The 22,888-nt window shown below is 66.3% G+C and overlaps 2 protein-coding genes across 8 annotated transcripts; both read right to left on the bottom strand.

Moving 5' to 3' along the window:
* On the bottom strand, positions 1-13,175 carry ADISSP (adipose secreted signaling protein). Of its 2 annotated transcripts, XM_068943926.1 has the most exons (8): positions 13,117-13,132; positions 11,608-11,633; positions 10,218-10,370; positions 8,560-8,674; positions 6,965-7,107; positions 4,078-4,216; positions 1,635-1,757; positions 1-122 (listed from the first exon to the last, which is right to left on the bottom strand). In XM_068943926.1, exons 4-8 carry the CDS (start codon positions 8,576-8,578, stop codon positions 22-24), a joined length of 525 nt encoding a protein of 174 aa, XP_068800027.1. In that variant the 5' UTR covers positions 8,579-8,674; positions 10,218-10,370; positions 11,608-11,633; positions 13,117-13,132; the 3' UTR covers positions 1-21. The 2 variants fall into 2 exon arrangements, with proteins under 2 accessions (XP_068800027.1, XP_068800028.1); XM_068943927.1 differs by lacking the exons at positions 10,218-10,370; positions 11,608-11,633 and having other exon boundaries at positions 13,117-13,175.
* Positions 13,176-13,582: 407 nt separating this feature from the next.
* On the bottom strand, positions 13,583-21,613 carry SPEF1 (sperm flagellar 1). 6 transcript variants are annotated; one of them, XM_068943930.1, is made up of 8 exons: positions 21,369-21,590; positions 20,843-20,954; positions 20,387-20,543; positions 19,181-19,229; positions 18,865-18,931; positions 18,482-18,593; positions 16,837-16,947; positions 13,583-15,738 (listed from the first exon to the last, which is right to left on the bottom strand). In XM_068943930.1, exons 1-7 carry the CDS (start codon positions 21,535-21,537, stop codon positions 16,840-16,842), a joined length of 774 nt encoding a protein of 257 aa, XP_068800031.1. In that variant the 5' UTR covers positions 21,538-21,590; the 3' UTR covers positions 13,583-15,738; positions 16,837-16,839. The 6 variants fall into 6 exon arrangements, with proteins under 6 accessions (XP_068800031.1, XP_068800030.1, XP_068800033.1 ...); XM_068943929.1 differs by having other exon boundaries at positions 13,586-16,313; XM_068943932.1 differs by lacking the exon at positions 13,583-15,738 and having other exon boundaries at positions 16,346-16,947; positions 20,408-20,543; positions 21,369-21,613.
* Between the last annotated feature and the right edge of the window lie 1,275 nt (positions 21,614-22,888).

Here is a 22,888-nt window from a genome sequence, read left to right on the forward strand (position 1 = left end):
CGGCGGGGGCCGGCGCGGGGGCTAGTCGAAGCCGTGCCAGTCGCTCTGCTCCGAGTCGTACTCCAGCTCGGCGCCGATGCAGCGCACGCCGTCCAGGAGCATCGGCGTGCCGTGGTGCCGATCTGCGGGAGGCGAGAGGGGCGGTGGGGGCATGGACGGAGCCCCCCAGGCCGCCAGGGCCCGGCCGCAGCCCTGGGGCACCAGGCTGGCGTGGGCCAGCCGCCTTCCCGGAGCCCCTCTCACCCGAGCCCCCCGCGCAGGGGATGCTGCAGCCCGGGCGAGCGCGGGAAGCCGGGACCCCGCAGCTCGGCCCCGGGGCTGCTGCGCGGCGTTGGGGGCCTCCCCGACGCTGCTGCGAGAGCCGGGCCCGCGGGGAAGGGGTGCAGCCCAGGGGCCCCGAGTGTGCCGGGGCGCAGGACGCCGCAACGCCAGGGGCACCGCGCGGAGCAGCATCGGGACGCCGGGCCGGCTGCAAATGGGATGCTGGGCCAGGACACTGGGCTGGGACGCCGGGCTGGCTGCAAAGGGGACACCGGGCCGGGACGCCACGCTGGGACACCAGGCCGGCTGCAAATGGGATGCTGGGCTGGGATGCTGGGCCAGGACGCTGGGTCAGCTGCAAACGGGATGCCAGGCTGGGACGCCAGGCCAGCTGCAAAGGGGATGCTGGGCCGGGACGCCAGGCTGGGATGCCGGGCTGGCTGCAAACGGGACACCAGGCCAGGATGCCAGGCTGGCTGCAAACGGGATGCTGGGTTGGGATGCCGGGCCAGCTGCAAACGGGATGCCAGGCCGGCTGCAAAGGGGACGCCGGGCCGGGATGCTGGGCTGGGACACCAGGCCAGCTGCAAAGGGGACGCTGGGCCAGGACGCCAGGCCAGCTGTAAACACGATGCTGGGCCGGGACACCAGGCCAGGATGCTGGGCCAGCTGCAAACGGGACGCCAGACCAGGAAGCCAGGCTGGCTGCAAACGGGGTGCTGGGTTGGGATGCTGGGCCAGCTGCAAAGGGGACACCGGGCTGGGCCGCCAGGTCGGCTGCAAAGGGGCCACAAGTCCAGCCCGAGCCCCGGCAGCCCCGGGGGGCCGGCGCCCAGACCCGAGCCCCCGCGGCACGGAGCCCCAGCGCGCCAGCCCCCACGCGCGGGGGACGGGGCCGCGGAAAGGGGCTGCGCTGGCAGGGGCAGCCTGGGCGCGAGACCTGCCGAGACCCCCGGAAAAGGGATCCCAGGGACGCGGGGAAGCGGCCGGGCTGCCGTCGGCCGTGGGAACCTGCTTCCCGGCTCAGCGCGGGCCAGGGCTGGCGCCCCTGCCAGCGGCCGGCTGGCCGTCCCCGCTGTCACCCGGCTGCCCTTGCTCTCAGCCCCAGCTGGCGATGGAGGGCACGAAACCCGCTTCCTGCGCCCACCATGGGCACCAGCCCCTCGGCTGCCCCGTTCAGACGGACCTGGCCCGTTTCTCCCCTCTCCGCCCCAGATTCAGTCCCCAGCCGGTGTCCTTGGGACACCAGGGACATCGCTGCACAGGCAAGAAATCCAGGTGCAAAGAGACCAGCCGGGACAGACGTCCATGGGCCGGGCTGGAGGGACCTCCCGGCCTCGCACCCCGTCACCGCCGGCCTTGGCGGCACCTACCCATGACGCGGGCCTGGACCACGACTTTGACGCAGGCGCCGTCGCGGGTCTCGCTGGAGAGCAGCATCTCCTCCTTCAGGACGCCCTCCTTGTGGGCCGTGTACTCGCACTTCACGCTGTAGCCTGCACGGGGACAGAGAGAGACGCTGGGAGCCGGGCCCGGGGGGTGCCGAGGGCTGGGACCCCCCCGGTGGCCCCGCGGAGCCCAGCGCGCGGCAGCCGTGCCGTCGGGCTCTGCCTCAGTTTCCCCACCTGGAATACACAGAGGAGGAGGCCGAGCCCCGGCGAAATGCAAAAAGCTCCGTAAAGCCAAAGGTGATGGAGGGTGCTGGAGCCCGCTCGCCCCAGCGCAGAGCCGGTCCGGGCAGCGCCGCGCCGGCGCTGAGCATCCCTGCGCAGCCCGCGCCGATGGCACCTGCGAGACACGCTCGTCCCCGGCGTTGCGCGGCCGGACACGGAGGACGCAGCAGGAAAGCACGGCGCAGCTTCTCTCCGTCAGCGATACCAAGCGGCGCCGACCAGCGGCACCGAACAGAAAGGCCCAAGCGCAGGAGCCGAGCGGAAGGGCGCAGAGCCCGGGAGACGCATCCCCGCCGCAGCAGCCCCCATAAATCACGGCTGCCCAAAGGACCCAGGTGGCCTTACCCAGCCGCCCTTGGTCGGCTCAGCAGCACCCCGGCGGCAAGCTGAGGACAACGGTGGGCAACTGCTGATGCTTTCCAGCAGCTCGCACCAGGTCAGGGCTCTGCCCGGCCGCCCAGACCGCAGCCGGGCGCTCCTGTCGCCTCCCGGTACCCGTCCCGCGGTCCGAGAGCGGCTGGCGGCTCCTCGAGCGCCCTGCGCCGCTCCGGCCAGCCGAAACCACCCGGACCTTGCAGCCTGCCCTAAGCACGTCCTGTCCCAACCCACGACTTTTTTTTTTCCCCCCCCCGCTCGTAGCCTGGAGCAGAGCCGCCCAGAACGGGGTGCTGGACCCGGCGCAGCCCCCCAGGCTGCTGCTGCAGCCGGTGCAGGGGCTGCTCGGGTCCAGCTCTGCCGTTGCCGGAGGAGCCGGCACCAGCGTTGCAACGAGAGCAGGGAAACTCCCCCCCCCCCCCGAAACGAGGGGCTGCGGGTGAGCGGGGGCCGGGTTGGCGGGGCCCGGCCCCGCTCCGTCTCCCAGGGCGGCCGCCCGTTCAGCGCCTGCAAAAAGACACATCCGTCAGAGCCGGGGGATGTAATTTCCTTCAATTCTAGAGAGAAAAAGCGCAACATAAAAAAAAATAAAGGGGAGGCGGAAAAATAAATCACTCGGGCCTTTCAGCTGAAGAAAGGCATTAGTCAAAGCTCAGCGGCACGGGGACCATGAGCGAGCGCCGCACGTGGCTCGGCCGCCGGAGCAGAAGCGCTCGCACACGTGCGCGGGGTGGGGAGTTTCGATAGCAATGTAAGTGTTCAACAGAAAAAAAAAAACAAATCGTGCGCTGAGCATTAACGTGCCAGGGCGAAGCAGGAAAGGAGGAGCAGGAAAACGGAGAGAGGCTCTTCGGCGCTCCGCGGGGGATCACGCGCCGCCCGCCCGGCGGCCGGCGAAGGCCAAGGGCCGCTCCGCGGGCTGCGACCCCCCTCCCCGGGCTCGGAGGCGCCCGGATGCCAAGAGCGAGCGACGATGCTCCGAGGCCTCCCTGGGCCCGGGGTCGCATCACGGCGAAGGGCACGCGTGCGAAGCCCAGCGCGCGCGCAAAAACCAGAGCATGGGCAAACCCCGGCGGGCAGGCAAAACCCGGCGGGCGTGCAAAAATCGGTGCACGTGCAAACCCCCAGCAGGCATGCAAAAACCAGTGCGCGTGCAAAAACCCCAACAGGCATGCAAAAAACAGTGGGCGTGCAAAACCTGGTGCGTGCGCAAACCCTGGCAGGCATGCAAAGCCCGGCAGGCATGCAAAAACCAGGGATGCCCACGGCCCGCCGCAGCACTCCCGCAGCAGCGCCCGGGGCTCGAGCCAGCAGAGACGATGCAAAAAGAGCTGCTAGCACGCGCGCTCTGTGACAGCCCGCGTTTCTGCGTGAAGCTCGGGGACGGCCCCGCGTCGCCGCCACCTCTCCCGGCTGAACCCGGCGCAGGGCTGGAGCCGGGACCCCGGCGGAGGAAGCGGAGGGCCGTCGGGTGCCAGGAGCCCCGGCCCCACGGATGGGCAGCGCCGCGGGTTTCGGGCAGCCGGCGGGACCACTCCTGCGGCGAAGGGACGGGGCAGCGCCAGCAGGACGGTGGATTGCAGCAGCCGGCTCCGGTTGGACGCCGAGCGGGATAAATCGCTGCCGCGCGGCGATTTCATCCTCGCCTTCCCTCCCGGCTGGGGAGCGGCGGGGGGGGACCGCCGCGGGGCTCCGCTAGAGCGGGCAGGGGGTCCGGGAGCGCCGGCAGGATGCAGCCCCCGGCCCGGGGCCGGCGGCACCACCTTACCTTCGGACACCGGCGTGACGTCGATGACTCTCAGGTTGAGGTTGGGAAGGGGCACGGCGCAGACGTCCTTCCCCAGCCGCTGCACCGGGGGCAGGAGAAAGGTGATTTCGTACTTGTGCGAGATCTTCAGGAACCCCACCTGCGAGGGGACGGGAAGGGCAGACGCTCAGGCGGCCCCGCGCCATCCCCGCGGCGCCCTGAGCGCCGCCGCGGCCCCGGGACGACGGGACGAGGCCGGCAGCAGCAGGCCGGCGAAGGGTTGTTCCTCTTAAGGAAAAAAAAAAAAAAGGCAGAAAAGCAGAATGAAAACATCTAGTTTCACTGTACCAAACCAGCAGCAAAAATAACGAGTTTGGGCAAAGCGCTGTTAATAACAATCCTCCGGTATTTTGGAGGCAGCAGAGCAATTTGCCCCCCGTTTAATGTGAAAAGCATTCAGCTGCCGTTCCCAGTCTCCAAAAACCGAGGCGCTTGCAAGAGCGGCGGGTCTTCACGCCTCGTCCGCTCGGTGTGGCGAGCGAGGGCAGCCCCCCCGGCCCCGCGGCGCCCCAGCTCTTCACCTCTCCAGCCCAACAGCAGCTCTCAGCGAGCGTTTGCGGGCCCCGAAGACGCAGCAGGGCCGCGGCACACCGCCGGCCAACCCTCCCGAGACCTGCCGTGAGCGATTGCATCCTGCAACCGAGCGCCACGGCCCCCCGGCTCCTCCGCGGGGCTTCAGCACCTGCAGCAGCTCTGCCACCTGAGCCAAAGCAAAACAGATAACGATTAATCCATCCCTTCCATCCCCAGCAAGGAAACGATAGGGGCATTTACGCCGGGGACCGTAACGCGTGCCGAATTCCCCGCGCCCTCTCGCCAAAGGGCTTTGCGGCCGGCGGTCCCGCTGCTCGGCGCGCGCGGGACGCCGGGAGCTGCCAGGGAGGGGGGCGGCCGATGTCCGCCACCGCGGAGCCCCCGGCGCGCGCAGCCCCACCTCGGCGGCACCAGCTGCTGCGTGCACCCGCGTACACAAGCGGGTATATCTATCTAATGCAAGCCGCACGCCTTGCACCACAGCGTTCCTGCCCGCGAGCGGGTCCAGGACGTCGCTGCAACACAGAAACCAAAGCCAAGCAACCACAAAGCCCAGCTCTGGGGATTTTTTTTCAGCCGGGGAAAGATCTACGGCCAGCTCCCTGCTCTATCGAAAAGCCACGCGATTGCACGCAAGGCGACGCGTCCACTTCGCGGCTTGCAGCACGTTATGCGCGCGGTGGCCGCCAGGCCTCAGGCTTTCCCTGCTCGGCCCTTTAGCGTCGGCCGCGCCGCTGGCTCGTCTGGGGCCCGTCCGCGCTGGACACCCGCCGGCCGGGTCTCGGGGAGCTCCCGCAGCACGCTGGTTTTCCTGGGCCGAAAAAGAAAACCCCAAACCGCCGCCACCTACCAAGCCAGCAATTGCTAAGCAATTCGCAGCCGTTTTCAGGGCAATAACCCATCATGCACCCTACACAAATAACCGACTTGGAGCTCAAAAGGGAGTTGCAAACTGCTGCGCTTCGCGCGACACCGAAGCGCCGGGGCGTCCCAGGCCACCCCGGAGGAGGAGGACCGTCCCTGGGACGGAGCGGGACCCGCCGGCGCCCGAGCCCACGGGGCACCACCGCCCGCGTGCCCCTCGCCCGCTGGGCCGAGCGCCCAGGAAAACCCTCTGCCCCCGTGGAAACGGACTGTTTTGGACCTGGGCTGACTTTTTTTCCCGCAGGCAGGAAACCACGAGGAAGCAAAGCTGCAAACTTTCGGCTTCAAGTCACCCCGGGGCTGCAAGGACAGCACGGGAAGCCGTGGGGAATCGGCTGGGGGGGCAGGGACCCTCCTCTCTCCCCACCCCTGCACCGGCCGAGGGAGGGCGCGGGAGCCGCGGAGACCCTTCCAGATTTCCCTCCAGCAGCTCCGATGCCCCCGAGCCGCCGCTCAGGACGGCACCCGGGACGGCGACGGGGCAGGCAGCGGGGACGGTCTGGAAGAGCAACGCCCAAGAGGGCCAAGGCAAACTCTTCCCGTGATTTCTGACCCTTTATCCATGAAACGCAGCCAAGCTCCCGCAGCAAACACCCAGCTCAGCAGCGGGACACCCTTCTCCATCAAACCTGCCTTTACGTGCGATTGGGAGACGACCAGCAGCGGCCAACTTTGGGCTGGGGGCAGGACAGCTTGGCTCCCGGGGAGGGGAACAGATGTTTGGCTTGGAGAAAGGGGGGTAAAATAGGAAAAAAAAAAATCTTAAATAGTGCCTGGTGGGAAAAGACGTGCTCAGCAGCGGGTGTTTGTGTGTGCAAAAGCACACACGCCAAAGGAAGGCGGTGGCTTGCTCTCCGGAGGGCAAAGGGGAGCTGGAGCGGGAATCACGGCCCGGACGAGGCGGCTGCAGCAGAGGTGGAGGAAGCATCCTCGCCGCTGGCCGTTACTGCAACGGTTAATTTTCGCTTGCTCTTAGTGGGCAGCGCCCGCTCCCAGCCCAATGCAGCCCCACGGAGAGGCTCCCCAAAGCCCTACAAGGGGAAAGGCCAGGGGACTAGGGCAGAGGAGAGCACACAGCGCCGGGGGAAAAGGCGTCCTGCCCGAGCGAGCGCGCTGGGCACCGAGAGGGGACGGCGCTGCCCGCGGCCCAGCCTGCCTCCTCCGGGCAGAGCCGGCAAACCTGCAAAGACCCCGGCGTTGCCGCGCGGGGAGGCGGGGGCGCAAGCAGCCCCGTGCACCCGCGGGGCTGCTCCAGCAGCCGCCGCCTTTGCAAAAAGCCCTCCCTGATGCAAGCGCCGCCGCCACCGCGCAGAGCGGCTCTGCAGCGGGGAGAGGCGATTGCAGCGCCCCGGCCGCGGGGATCCGGCCGCCCCGCGTGCCACGCTCTCACCTTCACGAGGAAGTTGCCGTCCTTCTCCTGGGTGACCATGACCACCGAGTCGTGGAGCTTGTCGTCGAAGCGCACGTGGCCGTGCGTCCCCTCGGCGGGCGGGCTGGGGGCGAAGCGCACGCCGCCCGCCTTCGCCTTGGCGCCTGCGCGGGGACAAGAGAGGACAGAGGCCACCGTCACGGCGCTGCCCGCTCAACCCTTCCCCAGCCCCTCTCCCTGCCCGCAGCGCGCCCGGGCGAGGATGAGGAGGGAGGATGCTCACAGACCCGTCGCCCCTCCCGGGCTCGGCGGACGCCCTCGCTGAGCCCTCCGACCGAGGCGTCGGGCAAGGACAAAACCGGCACGTCCCCAACCCTGCCGCGGGAGAGGGGGACGGCGGAGAGGAGGGCAGGCGGCAGCAGGGCGAGAGCAGCTCCGCGGCTGCGGTGGGAGCCGGGGGGGGGGGGGGACGAGTTTGGGGGCTCTGCCCTCAAAAACGCATCCGGGGCAGGGAGAAAACCAGCAAGCGGGGAGGAGAGACGTCCGGGGAGCGAAACCCGCTCAGCAGGCGCGTCCGTCCGGCAGCGCGCGCGCGCCGAGCAGATCGCTGCGTCCTTACAGGAACGGCTCTTTGTGCCTCGGCAGGCTCCCTACGCTAGCGAAACGCGAGGGAATTGATAACTCGGCGTCGCTCAGCCTGAGCAGCTTGGCAAAACCCACCGCTCCGCACGGGGTGGGGGGCGACGGAAAGAAAAAGACCCAAACGCTTGCAGGGCAAGGCGACGGCGCGCAGCCCAGCAGCCGGCTCCAGAGACGGATGGGCAGAGGGCACAACCGAGCTTCCTCCGTCCATCCGTCCGTCCGCCCGCCCGCCCGGGGACGGCTCCAAGCCCTGTCCGCACCCGCCGACCCCGGGAGCGCGTCCCGCCGCCGCCGGCCCCCCGGCCCTGTTTGGGCAGAGGCGGCCCAGAGGGACGTTCCCCATCCGCCGGTCCCAGCACCGTCGAAAGCACTCGGCGGAGCCCGAATGACTAAGGCGGGCACCTCCGGCGGCCCCGGCCGGGGCTCTCTGGGCCGCGGCAGGGCTGGCTCGAGGCCCTCGCGCGCAGATGACCCGCCTGGCTGCCGTCCAGCAGCAGCAAAAGCCCAACCAGCCACCTGGACCGATCTTTAACGCGGGGGGGGGGGGGGAGGAAAAAAAAGGCTCCCGGGCTCAGAAAGGCCCTTGGGAGGACGAGCGACCGGCGACGGAGCCAGCCCGCGACCCGGCTCGCTCACAGCGGGGAAGCAGAGGCGGATAGGGCAGAAACGGAGCCGCAATCACGGCCCGCAGGAGCACAAAGAGCCTCGGGCTCTTTTGTCTGGGCGGCTCAGCCAGGCGGAGAGCCGGGCGCTCCCGCCTCCTCTCCGGGTCACCGGCGGCACCGCCGCCGGCTCCCGCCCGGGATGCGGAGCCCAGCAGCGCCCCGACCGCAGCTGGGCGTCTCGCTGCCCTGCCCGGCTCCCGCGCCCCGGCACGGCTCCGCCGGCCCTTCGGAGCGGCAGGAGCATCACGCTCCGAGAGGGGCAGGCGGCTCCCCCGCGAGCGGCCGAGCAGAGAGCCGCCGGGGACTCACCCTTGCCAGCCGCAGCCATGCAGCCCCGCAGCAGCCGTCCTCGCCCCAAACTTCAAAGCCGCCAGCGAAAGGCCATCCTCCGCGGCGCAGCGGCACGTCCCCGTCCGGCCCGCAGCTGCGGAGGGAGGGACAGGATTAGACTTTGGGCAGGTCGTCAGGGAAAGTCAGGTTGCTGCTGCCTCCTCCGGGTCCTAGGGCCGGGATACGGCGCTGCAGCCCAGGGGGCTCTCGGAAGCCCCCTTCCCCGCAAGCGGCGGGCAGCACGCTGCCGCGGCCTCGGGCCGTTGCTACAGGCGCGGGAGCAATCGGTGGGACAGGCGGCTCCTCTTCCCGCCGCGCCGCGGCTCAGGTGGCCTCCGGCCGAGCCACCCGCCAGCTCCGGCCCCGGCCTGCCACGCTCGCGGCTCCGGCGGACGCAGCCTGCCTCCGGCCGCGCAGCCCCAAGCAGCTCCGGAGACGCTGCAGCGGCGTCCCACGGCCCCGTGCCTCGGTTTCCCCACCCCACACCCCGACAGCAAAGCAGCCTCAGGAGAAATAAATCTCCCTCTAACTTAGCATTGACCTAACGCTTGTCTTTTCTCCCCAAATCCCTGCCACCACCACCACTCATTTGGGCTTTTCCTAACCCACGCCCCCCCTTCCTCGGTCTTCCAAGCTTTAGGAGCCCAGCGAAGCGAGGGGTTGCACGCGCTGCGGCGGGACCGCGGGCGCATCCTGCTCGCCGGGGCCAGCGGGTCGCGCGGGCACGACGGCTGCTCCGCTGCACCCGCGGACCCAGCGGCAGCCGGTCCCAGGGCGCCAGAGCCGCAAACGCGCCAGAGCCAACGCGCCCGCCGTGGCCGAGCTGGGACGCCGGCCCCCCCGCTGCTCCCCGAAGGCCCGGGCTGCAGCGCAAGCCCGATGCAAGAGCAGCTGAGGCCGGGGCTTGCTTTAAGCCAGCTCTGACCATATTGGGAAAAAAAAAAAAAAACCCAAAAACCTGCGATGCCAGATTGACATTGAGGCAATCCCACCGCCCCGCTGCGGCTGCGCTGTCAGCATCTCCCACCCGCCGAGAGCGTCGGGCTCCGGAGGGTTCCCGGCTCCCAGGGTCAGCAGACCAAGAGCCGCCCCGCTCCGGACCTGGGGGAAGCAGGACCGACCTCGTGCAAGGCAGGACCAGCCGTGCACGAGGTCGGTCCAGTGCACGGGAGACCCCAAGGAAAACACGGACCGGTCCAAACGCAACCAGAAAAACCCCAGGCAAGCAGAGGAGCGTGGTCCCAGAAGGAGGGAGGGGGCTGACGGGAGGCTTAGCCAGCCCTTCAGTTCCTGCCCCTCTGCCAGCTTTCCCAGCGATACAGAGAAGCAAAGCCTTGCAGCAAGAACCGGGCCCTGCCCAACTGGTGCAGGTTTAGCCAAAGGCCGGGCTCGCGCGGGGGGCCAACCCCCAGGTCGGGGCGCCCAGCGGCTCCCTCGCTCACGTCCGCCCCGCAGCCGCCTTTGCGCCCCCCTTTGCAGCCGGAGGACGGCGCGCTGCAGCCCTCCGCCCCCAAACCATCCCAGGCAACAGCCCCGGGCACCGCGGCATCATCCCCCAGCACGGTTCAAGCCATTCCCCCCTCGCCGGAGCGGCTGCGGCGCTCGGAGCGGAGCTGCACGATTTGCCCAGGACGCACCTGGCCCCTGAGATGTCCTTTCTCCTTAGCTTGTGGACGGTCTGCTGGCTGCCAGAGGCAGCGGGCGTTTCATTCAAAGCCTATCCATTTCGCTGAGCTTTTCTTAAATTCCGCAGAGCGTTTTTTAAAGGCTTCTTTCAGCAAGGCATCCAGCTAACGCATAAAAAGCCGAGGGCAGAGCCAGCCGGTCCCCAGAGGCCTCCCTGCTGCTGCCCTTGGAGGATTCATGCAGAGGGCCAGCCGCGGCGCCTGGCAGGGCCGCAGCCGTCCCCGTGCCAGGACCGGGCTCCAGCGCCCGGTTTCAGCCCGGGACACGCGCCGGCGCTGAGCCGCCTGCGCGCCCGGGCGAGCCCCCCGCGCCTGGGGGATTTACCCAGCGTTTAGGGGATTTGCAGAAGGAGGGAGGCAGATTAGGGCAAGGAGGAAGGAAACGGGTGGCCAGGAGGAGTCACGAGGGAGGAAGGGCGGCTCAGCCCTCCGGACAGAGCCAAAACCCACCAGTGGTGCAAACGGGGCACGGTCGTCCCCCTCCCCCCCATTGCTGCCCCGCGCTCACGGGAGCCACCGCAGACCCACGGCCGGGCAGCAGCACCGGGAGCAGACCCAGGAGTCCCGGCCGCCCCCGACCAAGCGCTGCTGCCGTCTAATCCGCTTAAGCCCATTCATAAATGGGCAGGGTAGGGTTTAGGCTCCTGAGCAAGCCCCTGATCCCAAACACAGGCAGCGGTGGGGATCCTCCACCTGCACAGCCCCCCTTTGCACCCCGCGGCGGCTGTGCACCCACGGCACGGCCGGGGCCGAGGAAGACCAGCCCGAGCGCTAAGTGCATCTCCTCCGCTCTGATTTAATGGCTCGCTCCTAATGGACCAGGCTCAGTAAATAACTATAATTGCCCGGCTTTAATCGCGGCCCGAGCGGCGGCGCACGCAGGGATGAACCCGTTTATCTCGGCAGACATCTCCGCGGGGCCGCTGCGAGCCGCCGGGGCCGAGGCCGGTCGCCCGAGCCCCCAGCACGGCGGCAGGACACCCCCAGCCCGGCGCGGCAGCACCTCTTGCTCTGGGAACGCAACCCAGGAGGAAAAAGCAGGAGACCGGGGACGTTTCACAACCCGAGAAGACAAGCTCAAAGCACAGAAACCCTCCGGCAGGTGCTGCGGAGCGGGGAGGAACGAGCCGGTCAGCAAGGACCGGGCTCGGCTCGAACCGCAGCAAGGAGAGGTGGGGAAGGCGCTGGGAAAGCGTCCCCGGAGCAAGGGCAGCAGCTTCGGAGGTGACCCCGTCCCCACCGTCGCCTCCTCCCACCGTGGGACGGACCCGAGGAGGGATTCGGGGCACCTGCGGCCGCGGAGCCCCGGCGAAGCCCGCGAGCTGTTGGCGTCGGCTGGTACCTGTTATACCAGGGCAGAACAATTCCCTCGGAAAGAAAAAAAAAAAAGGGGAAAAAATTACTTAAAAGCACTTTCCACTCCGCTTGCATATCTCGGCACGTGTTTCCATGAGCTTTCCCACCCCTTTCTCGGCTCTAATGGCATCAAATTGCTTGCGCGTGCTTTCCCGGCAACGGGGACAAGCGCTGCACGTTGTTCTCATCCCCCAAGGTTTATTTACCGCCTGCATCGTTCGGAGACGGAGTAGGCGACTTCCACCCGCGTCATGCCATGCTGAGCAGGCACCAGAAGCGGGGAGCCCGCCCCGCTCTCGCTGCTGGCACAGAGACCCGGCACCACCGAATTACGCCCCCGCCCCGCTCCACGGCGCCCCATCGCGCAGACCCGTCCCCATCGGAGCAGGACGGCGGGTCGGAGCAAAGCGCCGCGGTGCCAGGCCTCTTCAGGGAAAGGCGCGAGCACGAGCCGGCATTCGGGCTCCAGGACGCCTGGGCCCTGGGAGCGAGCCGCGGCCTCCGGCATCCCGCAGCGACGCCTTCCCCGCCGGCGAGCGACGTCTCACTCGTTCTTTCCTCTGCGCTTCAGGCTCCCGCCGCCGGTCCCTCCTCTCCTCACTCCCCAGCGAGGCGAGCGGATGCCCCCGATCTGCCTCCGAGGAGGAGGAGGAGGAGGAGGAGCCCATCACTCATCATCCCGCCCATCGCCCTCATTCCTTTCCCAGCTTGTTTACTCCTTTCAGGGTACATTATAGAGACTTACTCCTAGGTAGACTTACGCCCAGGTTGACCTGACTTATGCCCAGGTTGACTTACGCCTAGGTTGACTTACGCCCAGGTTGACCTGACTTATGCCCAGGTTGACTTATGCCCAGGTTGACTTACGCCTAGGTTGACTTACGCCCAGGTTGACCTGACTTATGCCCAGGTTGACTTATGCCCAGGTTGACTTACGCCTAGGTTGACTTACGCCCAGGTTGACCTGACTTATGCCCAGGTTGACTTACGCCCAGGTTGACTTACGCCCAGGTTGACCTGACTTATGCCTAGGTTGACTTACGCCTAGGTTGACTTACGCCCAGGTTGACCTGACTTATGCCTAGGTTGACTTACGCCTAGGTTGACTTACGCCCAGGTTGACTTACGCCCAGGTTGACTTACGCCCAGGTTGACCTGACTTACGCCCAGGTTGACTTATGCCTAGGTTGACTTGACTTACGCCCAGGTTGACCTGACTTACGCCCAGGTTGACTTATGCCTAGGTTGACTTGACTTATGCCTAGGTTGACTTACGCCCAGGTTGACTTACGCCCAGGTTGACTTATGCCCAGGTTGACCTGACTTACGCCCAGGTTGACTTGACTTACGCCCGGGTTGACCTACGCCCCCATCCCACGCAGGCCGGGTGCAGGCAGCCTTGCATGCACCTCCTCCCCACCAAAAACCCCAATGGGGGTCACTAACCCCATGACCCGGGTTGGGGGGGGGTCCCGGGCCGCCCCCGCGCACTCACCGGCTCCGCGCTGCCCTCCGCGCTGCCGCGCCGCCCGCGCCCCGAGCGCCCGCTGCCGCGCCCCGCCCCCAAACCCTACTATTGGCCCGCGCCTGGCTTAAACACGCCCCCGCAGCGTCCATTGGCCCGCCTCCGCAGAGGTCACGCCTCCCCGCGGCTCCCATTGGCTCCGGCTCTTGCGGGCGTTGCCGGGCCGGGACCCCCACCGCCGTCCCCGCGGGGCGGGCCGTGGAGGGGGCGTGGTCCAGGGGCGGTTCGCAGCCAATGGGGAGCCATCGTGGGAGGAAATGTGTCGCTTTGGGGCGGCCACGTGGGGCGGCCACGTGGGGCGGGGGAGAATGCTTCCCGGGCGGGGGCGTGCGCGGCGCTCCCGATGCGCAGCGCCGAGCACCCAGCGCCGGGCGGCCGGGCCGGGCCCCGGGGTGCCGTGGGGGCCCCGTCAGCACCCGGCCCCAGGGTGCCAGCAGGGCCGAGCCGGCCCCGCAGGCTGCATCAGCACCCGGCCCAGGGAAGCCAGGGCAGCCAAGGCCGTCCTTGGGGTCCCGCAGGGATTTGGCTGTTCACCCGCCCAGCGCAGCCCCTGCTCTCCTCGTCACTGGCTTTTGGGGGCACCTCTGCTGTTTGCTGTCGTTGCACGTATCTCTGTGATTGCCGGGTTTTGCTCTGCAAACTCCCTTGCTGCTCGCGCTCTTGGAGCCGTGACGGGCGCTGCCTGCCCCGTCCCGCAGCCCCGCTAGCCGCCCTTCCTGCGGGGCTGCGGCCCCCCGCAGCACCTCGTGGGCCGTCAGGGTACGCGTTTCCATGCAGGTGACCTGATCGTTGCAGGCGGCTCGCGGTGTCGGGCTGCAGAGGGGTTTGCAGCGGCTCGCCAGCGCTGCTTTCGAACGGGCCCGGATCCTTCCCGAGCCCTGCGGAGCTCACAGGGCTCTTGCTCCGGGCGGTCGGCCCAGGCACCTAGCACCGGAGAGAGCTTGTAAGGACGCGGAAACGGCTTTTGGTGAGGCAGGAGCCGACGTCCTGCTTCCGAAGGATGCTGGGCAGCCTGCGGCGGGCAGGAGGGGGCTGGGGAGCTCGCTCTTGTCATCAGACTTGTGTCAGAGCTTTCAGGCTGGCTTCAGCCAAGCAAGAGGAAGCCCAAGTCCGTGTGATGGAGCAAGCGGATCCAGGGGGCATTGCCAGTCGTGACCGCCCGCCTCTGGGCCTCCCGCCGATGCACCAGGACTGGCCGAAGTAGAAAGCGTTTGCTGCCCTGGGGCCGGTTTCTGCCCCTCCGAGCACCGCGGCGCAGACCCTCCTCTGACGGGTCCGGCGGGCGCCGCGGGGAAACGGCGAGCCCAGCACGCCGCGGACATGGGGGCCGGAGGACGCCCATCCCTGTCCCCCACCCATCCCTGTGCCCCGTCCCTCGACATCCCCGGCGATGCGGTTGCCGTGGGAACTTCTCATTTCCTGTCGGTTTTTTTGCTGCTTGGTACATCTCAATCTCCCAGCTGCACCAGGCCTTGGTCGGCTTTCGTGTCGCAGAAAATCCCCGTGAAAACATCTTCGTGTGGGTCAGAGCCTCCTCCTGAGTCTGGCGGCTTTATCTCAAAAGCAGAAAAATGATTAAAAAATGGCTGGAAAATCCCAGGTGACAAGCACGGCTATTTTCAGGTTCTGTTATTAAAAAAAAAAAAAAGGTCAAAATGGAAGTTAGACAGGAAAATCCCCACGGGAACTCAAAATACCCTTAGCACGGGTAGCATATCCTTTATTCCAGCGGCGCAGCAGAGCGATGCTCCTGCTGCAGGTGTCTGAGCTTCCCGAGAACTGAAACTATCACGATGCCAGCCTGCACAGGCTGCAGGACAGGAGCTCCCGCTCCCGCTGCACCGGCATCCGCGATGCTTTCGGTCGGCTCGGTTTCCTCCGGAGCAGAGAGCCAGGCTGCGGGGCCCCGAACGCACCCAGCACCGGGGGCAGCCCACTGCGTCCCGGCTCTCCTGCAGCCAAGCTGGGATGCTCCGGGGGAAAATGCAATCCCGTGTTGTGGCTAATGCATGCCCTTGGCTTAAACTGAACTGGATTAGTCCTGCTGCCCTGTCCTCGTGCAAGGACCCCGGAGCCGGCCCCAGCCCCGCACGGAGGCTGCACGCTCGCAGGGTCTCCGTCCCCGTCCGAGCATGCCAGCCCAGTGCCAGCCTGCGCAGCCCGGGGCAGGCGGGACGGAGATGCTCACGGAGCATTGGGGAAGGGTTGCTTTCCACCGAGGCGACTGAGATGCATCTCCAGGGAGGGACGGAGCAGGCCGGCAGGGGTGGGAATAGCAGCTGCGACACGTCTCAGTGGGAAAACGCTGCCAGTTCCCTTCCAAAGAGCACGTCCACCCGGCTGGGAGACAGCGGGGAAAAGCGGCGGTCTCTCTGCGCAGAGAGGAACCGTGTCCCATTGGGGAGCAGGGTCAGGGCACGCTCAGCCCCGAGCGGGAGGGCGACGTGGCAAACAGGCAGGGCTGCGTCCCGGGACGGCCCCGCGGCGCGGACCCGGTTCAGCTCCCGGAGCGAGGCCGGGAGGTCGTTCCCGCTGTGGCTTTGTGGAGGTCAGCGTGTCCTGTGAAACTGCCCGGCCGCGGGGCGACGGGAGCTGCAGGCGGATGAGGTGAAGGCGGCTCAAGAGGCGGCTCGTGGAGCGAGGCAGCCTGCAGCGCAGCGCAGCCCCCGGGGCATTGCCGTCCACCCCACGGCCTGACGTTGAGGGCGGTAGACAGCTCAAGCGAGTTCAACGCACAAATCCCTGAGCATCTCCTACCACTCAGAGCCACCAAGGCTGCAAAAGGGTTCCCAGACCTGCTCCTAGACGCCTGCACGGAGCCCGTCAGACCGTGCTCTGTTGGGGAACGGTGTTTGTAGCCACCCGGCAGAGTTCAATGGATATAAGAATGCCGGTGGGGAAATGCTCCAATTGTTGGGATCTAAGGAGAGGTCTATCGTGACATCCCCAGAGGAGCCCCAGCGACAGCAGGACACGCGTGGGGCTCGGCGGCGGGAAGGAGCAGGCTGCAGTACAGCCGCGTACCGCCAGCCCCGAGCTGAGCCTGGGCCAGCCCAGGAGCCCACGCGGGTGTCGTGTGTGTATGTGCCAGAGAGACAGGACAGAGCTCCGGGGCTCCTGTTCACCGACCACGCAAGCAGGTTTGTTTGCTGCAGCGCAGATTTTCTCTGAGATTACAAACACAACCAACAGCTTTGGGTAAGAGATTAAATCTCAGCATTTCAGAAACATCACCTCCCCCAGGTCACATCTCCCAGGCCCAGGCAGCCAAGAGGTGTCCCCATGCTGCAAACTGCTGACAGACACCGAGTCAGCTGCAACCTGCCCCCCAGGCTGCGGCTGGCAGGACCCCCCCGCAGCAGCATCTTTGCTGCCCACACTCTCCTTAGAGGAAGGTTTCTGAGCATTGACCTGGCTTTTTCATTACGAACAGGCAAGGCAAAGAAAGGATGAACTAAGCTAAGAGCCCAGCAGGAACCTGAGGTGCCCCCTCACCCTGGGATCTCTGCTCTGCTACTGCCTTTCCTGGGGGCTGAGCACCTATGCCTCTAGCGGCCTGGCCTTCCAGCTCAGGAGCAGCTAGGATGGATGGGAGAGGTGGGGCAGGGGGCACAGAAAAGCCCTGTTAAAAGCACCCAGCAGAGAGATCCTGAGTGAGCAGGGAGAGGAGCTGCAGGGAAAGCAAGGCACCGCTCATTTCTGCTTGTGCTCGGCCTCCTGAAGGCGCTGGCTGAGGTCATCTATCCGGATGTTCTTGAGATGCACCAGCTGCTCCAGCCTCCGCACCTTCATCTGCAGGATCTGAGCAGAGAGACCCCACACGCCTCCCCTCAGCTTGCTTTGGGAGACAGACAGATGAGTCCAAACCCACCCACTGAGCCTCTGAGCTCTGCGAAAATCACAGCCAGCTCCTGGGCTGGGCATAGCACCGATGCGTCCAGCCTTGACAGACCGCAGAGAGCTCAGAGCCCAAGCACTGCCACCCGCTCACAGCTGTCCCATCTCTTGCTCTTCCTGAGCAAGGTATTTAGGGCTATGCCAAGGTGGCTGCTGGACATGTCTGAGAAGTCACTGAGTAGCATCATGTCTTTCACTGTAGGAGAAACTGAGGCTTGGTGAGCATTAGTGGCAGATTTGGGACTAGGGCCCCAATTCCCGCTCCCATAACACGCATCAAGTAAATACTTTTCCCAAAATAGGACCCAGGACTCCCAGGAGGTGATAACAGTTGGACTAACATGCAAAATAGCCCAGAGGGTTCCTTCCCCTTTACCAAAACCTCAGGCTTCAGGAGACGCTTTCCAGCAGAAAAGCCCTGTTTCCAGGACATTCCCAAGACTGTGGCTTTTGCTATACTTCCCATTCCTCTTTTGCCAAGAAGGGCTTTGTGCCCCCCAGGGGCTCCCCTCCCTGTGGAAACGCCCATCAGCTCATGGCAGTTCAGGGCAGCCGGAGGGGTATCGCAGCCTGACCAGCACCAGGCCACAGAGCCAGCTTGCTGCTAAATGAGCTGCTGTTCCAAAAATCTCCCACTGCCAGGGCATTAAAAAAAGGCAGCCCAGAACTTGGTCTGCAGCCCAGTGACAGTCTAGAGGCCCCAGCGAGCGGCCTGCACGGTGTCTAAGCAGCTGCGTTACAGGCCTGCTTTTCATCACCTTTATATACTCCTGCCTGGAAGACTGATGAGAAAGGTTGAAAATCAGGAACATGTGGGAACCACTGATTCATGTGACTGAGGTAGGTGTCTGTCACAGAGATCCAGGGCATGGCCGGGGGGGAGGACTGACAGAGAAACCTGTTCACCCAGAGGCAGAGATCTGCAGGGCAGAGGGTTTACAAGGGCATTTGCCCTGTGAATGTCATCAAAACACCTTCTGTTACAGAAGGAGACCAGCGCTGTAAGGTTTAAACCATGCATCCAGGTCACGCTGGACAATCACTGAATTTCTAGCTTGGTTTGACCAGACTTTTTTCATTAAAGGACAGCACCGTAGCCAGTAGGAGCCCAGCACTGCGCTGGAGCAGCCCGGGGAGCACTTGAACAAGATATCAGCCATCTGGACAATGTCACTGCCACCTCCAGACTGGCACATGCCCGAAGGGGCCACGAGAACAGGGCCTGCAGATCAGAATGGCCCAGGAAGCAGATGGCACTGAGCAACTGCCTGTTCAAGCTGTGCCATACCCCACACATAGCAGGACTGGCGGAGAGGCAAGGGGGCACCCGGGAGTCTGTCTCTGTCTTGGTGCTGCCATGGCCCCGGGGGTGGGACGAGGATAGTGCTTTGCTGCACAGAGGCACAGCAGTGGGGGCCTCAGTGTGCGGTGGCCTCACCTGGATGGTCTCCTGTGCCAGGAGCAGGGCCTGCTCCCTCTCTGCCAGCTGCAGGCGGAAGGTGGAGTCCCCCGGGGATGTCTGGGCGTAGCCGTGGTGGCTCTTTTTCAGCCTGGGACAAGAAAGGAAATGCTGGGACAATAAAAGATCCCTCTGCAGCATTGCTCACAGCCTACAGAGCTAGGGCCAGAAGGCAAACACCTCCCAGACTGCACACGTCATTTGGGCTCACGGGCACGCTTAACCTCTCCATGTCCTGACTCGCACACCACTGTCCCTGCAGCACAGCGCTCCCCCTGACACCAGGGTCTGTCCCCGCTCGGGGACGGCAGCCTGGAGGAGCCAGCAGTGCCGACCTGCACAGCACGGCCGGCAGCCCTTACCTGTCAGCCCCCAGAGACTCCCGGGCACAGTCTCCTCCCGCGGGGCTCTTCACCTTTGAGGAGTAGCCTGCATAACACAGCAATTAGCACAGGACCTGCCCAGACAGCCCTGCACCCCAGCCACTGCGGACAACCCCTTCCAGCAGGGTCTCCCCAGGGCTGGGCTGGGCCACGCTCATTATTTGGGCACCTCAGCATGAAGCAGGGCCAGCTGTGACCCCTTCCTGGGGACCAGAGGCCAAAAAGGTCATGGTTTGGGTTATGGACCCAAGGGGTCTGTGGCATGAGCCAAGATCGTGCCATGCACCAGCCCTACCTGTCTCCAGGTAGCTGATCTGTTCCAGCGCAGCCCGCACGCCCAGCTCCTGCAGGGAAACAGCCAATGTTACCGTCTGAAGGCAGGGCTGGGACGGGCCCATCTTAGTTCCTGCTCATTTCATGGCCACAGCCTCCCACCCCTTCCCACAGCAAACCCCACCTCTCATCTGAGCACCGAGGTAACTGGCAGAGACACAGCCCGGCCTGCCCCAAAACCTGCAGGTTCATTATCTTTCTCTTCCACATTGCAAGGATCAGGACAGTCGTGGGCTGCTCAAGGCTTGCCTGAAGCAGGAGTGCAGACAGCTGCTGCTGCCAGGCCTCCCCTGGAGCTGCTGGCTCAGCACACCCTGCCAAGCCTCACCCGATCCTGGACCATCTCCCTGCTCCTGTTTAGGGGTGTCACACAAACAGGGAGCACGGCAAGGAGGCCCAAGCGACTAGCGGAGGGGCACAAAGGCTTCCCACCGTCACAGAGCCAGCGTCCCCCTCTCCTCCCTGGCTCACAGGGGCTCCTCCAGGCTGCCTAATTTAAGGCCCCTTGTGCCCACTGCGAAGCGAGCCAGGCTGGAGCGCTTCGCAGAGCAGCGCGCAGCTGCCATCTGCGGCCGGCGAGCGAGGCCAGCCGGCCCTGTTGCCGGCGCTGCTCCCACCAGGGATGCTGGGGGAGCCGGCTCCCAGCCCGGCTCTGCCCCTGCTCTGAGCGCCCCCAGCGGGAGGGCTGCCGCGCACAGAGGGGCCGGCCACGGCTGAGGCCATTGGTGTGGGATTTTCTGCCCTGCCTTTACCGACACCTTCCTGCTCGGTGCCAACGCGGTTGCCGGTCAGACTTCCTCTTGCCAGGTGGGCTGGCTACTGGCAGAGTGGCAGATGAGCGACCCTGGCTCGGCTCCCAGCTCGCTGTGCTCCCACATGGAGCCGCGCACCGGGGGAGCTCAGCGGGCTCCTCACGGTGGGGAGACGGAGGTACACGGAGGGGAAGTGGCTTCCACAGGCAAACAGGCCACATCTGCCCCGGTGCCTGGAGCACAGCTCAGGACTCTCGGCTCTGCTGTGATCGCACTGGCCTTTCATTTTTTTTCTTTATGTTTACGAATCTGCCCAGCGCCCCAGGGGAGCTACATGCCATCGTCTCCCTCAGACCCGCAGCGCTTGGCACCGACACGTGGGATGTGGTGCCTCTCTTCCCCCAGTCCCTTATGACCTGGTCCAGGCCAGACGTGACCTTGCTCTGCTTCTGCTTCTCCTCTATCTTCTGCCGCAGCAGGATAAGCACCTGCTCCACCAGGCCGGGCCTGCACTGAACGATCTTCCGGATCATGTCGTCCGGGATGCAGAAGTTCAGCTTACTCAGTACTTTCCTGCAAAGCAGCCAAACCATCGCTCCAGGCGGACATCAAGCCAGGGCCCTCCCAGGCCACCTCTGCCCATATCGCAGTTACACGCGACCCAGCTAGCCCGGTCCTCAGCTGAGACACATGGCTACTGCTTTGAAAAGCAGCTGAGCCCTGACCCAGCAGGCAGAGGGGTGGCAGCGTCCCCAGGGAGGGGGTCGGAGATAAGCCTCCCGGGGGCTTTTGGCCTGGAAGGGCTGCGGTTGATCTTTCCAGGTGGTTTTCCCAGCACGCTCCCGCCAGGGCCCCGCTGCTCCCGCTGGTACCTGTTGAGGTGGCCCCAGTTGGAGAGCTTCTGCTGCGTGGCACTGGCGGGCACGTAGCTGTGCAGGTCCACCAGCTTGGGGAAGTAAAACTTCACCACCTCGGCGGCCAGGACTGAGGGGGCAGAGGAGGAGGATGCAGGGGGTGGCCGGGGGCCTGGGGGGGTGGAGAGGACTGGCAGTGGGGGGGACCTGGGGGGTGGGGGGACTGGCAATGGGAGGGAACAGCAATGGGGGGAACCTGGGGAGTCAGGGGACCAGCAATGGGGGGGACCTGGGGTGTGGGGGGAGGCAATGGGGGGGGACAGACAATGGGGGGGACTGGCAATGGAGGGGGGTGGCAATGGGGGGGACCTTGGGGGTGGGGGGACCGGCAATGGGGGGGATCTGGGGGGTCAGAGGACCGGCAATGGGGGGGACCGGCAATGGTGGGGGGGGGGACCCAGGCTGTGAGGGGACTGGCAGTGGGGGAGGACCGGCAATGGGGGGGACCTGGGGGGTGGGGGGACCTGTAATTCGGAGGGAGGACCTGGGATGGGGGGCCCTGGGCGCGGGGCAGGCCGCCACGGCCCACCTGCATCGCTGAAGTCACGGGCCATGTTCCTCTTGGGCCGCGACAGCGGGATGGCGTCCACCCAGCGGTACAGCGCCTGCAGGCTCTCCTCGCCCGGCCCCGGCCCCGGCCCCGGCCCGGCCATGGGGCCGCCCGCACCCGGCCCCAGCGCCCCGCCGGATCCGGCCAGGCCGCGCCGCTCCGGGCGCCATGGCGACCGCGCCGCCGCGGGGCATGCTGGGAGGGCGCTGCCGTTGCCGGGCAACGGGGCGAGCTGGAGGCGGGGGGAGGCCTGGGGAGGCCTGGGGAGGCCTGGGGAGGGGCGGGGGGGGGGACGGACCACGGGGGGGACCTAAGGGGGAGGGGACGGGCAGTGGGGGGGCCGGCAATGGGGGGGGGACCTGGGGGTGGGGGGAAAGGCAGTGGGGGGGGCGAGCAGTGGGGGGGACCTGGGGGTGGGGGGACCGGCAGTGGGGGGGCCGGCAATGGGGGGGGGACCTGAGGGGGAGGGGACGGGCAGTGGGGGGGCCGGCAATGGGGGGGGACCTGGGGGTGGGGGGAAAGGCAGTGGGGGGGCCCCGGGGGGGTGGAGGGACCGGCAATGGTGGGGACCCGGGGGGGTGGAGGGACCGGCAGTGGGGGGGGACCTGGAGGGGTGGAGAGACTGGCAGTGGGGGGGGACCTGGGGTAGAGGGGACGGGCAGTGGGGGGGACTGGCAATGGGGGGGACCTGGGGGGGACAGGCAATGGAGGGGGATGGGCAATGGGGGGACCTTGGGGGTGGGGGGGACAGGCAATGGGGGGGGGGACCTGGGGGTGGGGGGACCAGCAATGGGAGGGACAGGCAATGGGGGGACCTGGGGGGTGGGGGGACCAGCAGTGGGAGGGGACCAGCAATGGGGGGGACCTGGGATGGGGGAGGACCGGCAATGAGGGGGGTCCTGGGGCAATAGTGGGGAGCTGGGCTGAGGGGGACCTGGGGCAATGGGGGGGACCTGGGGGGTAGGGGGAGACCTGGGGGGTGGGGGGAGACCTGGCCTCGACACCTCTCCTGAAGCAGCACGTGACTTTTGTTGCTCTCTCTTAAATCACCGGCTGTCAGCGCCACACAAAACCATGACTTTTCCCTTAAAAAAGGGTAGCTGAGGCCTGGGTCCTCCAGGCGTTTTGGCGATATTCTGATTCCTGCTGATATTTGCGTTCCCACATCCGATTGAACCAAGAGGAGCCGTAAGGGCAGGGATTACAGCCGCAGCAGACAGACCGAGGACCCAGGAAAATGTCTGCAGGAGGCAAGAACAGGCCCAGCACCGGGTCACCCCCCCCAACACCTCCCCCAGCCCCATGAAGAGGATCCTTGCTGTGGTGTCTCTTGATGGACCAAAACGTGTGGATGCGAGCAGCTGGCTCCAACTCCTAAGTTCTCATTACCTAAAGATGAGCTTATGGCTTTGCACTTGGCAATGCTGCACCCCAAGGGTGTACGCCAAGCCCTG

This window comes from Struthio camelus, chromosome 4 (assembly GCF_040807025.1).
Source record: "Struthio camelus isolate bStrCam1 chromosome 4, bStrCam1.hap1, whole genome shotgun sequence".
NCBI lineage: Eukaryota > Metazoa > Chordata > Aves > Struthioniformes > Struthionidae > Struthio > Struthio camelus.

Bases quoted from the DNA above. Each gene is read 5' to 3' on its own strand.
- ADISSP (XM_068943927.1), bottom strand. The intron at 4,217-6,964 runs GTGAGAGCGTGG...GTCCCCTCGCAG, and splicing joins ACGGCAACTTCCTCGTGAAG to GTGGGGTTCCTGAAGATCTC. The intron at 123-1,634 runs GTAGGTGCCGCC...CGCCTCCCGCAG, and splicing joins GGTCCAGGCCCGCGTCATGG to ATCGGCACCACGGCACGCCG.
- SPEF1 (XM_068943930.1), bottom strand. From the start codon at position 21,537: ATGGCCGGGCCGGGGCCGGGGCCGGGGCCGGGCGAGGAGAGCCTGCAG. The intron at 20,955-21,368 runs GTCCTCCCTCCG...CTGCCCCCTCAG, and splicing joins CCCAGGGCCCCCCATCCCAG to TCCTGGCCGCCGAGGTGGTG. The intron at 19,230-20,386 runs GTCATAAGGGAC...GTTTCCCTGCAG, and splicing joins TCACGTCTGGCCTGGACCAG to GAGCTGGGCGTGCGGGCTGC.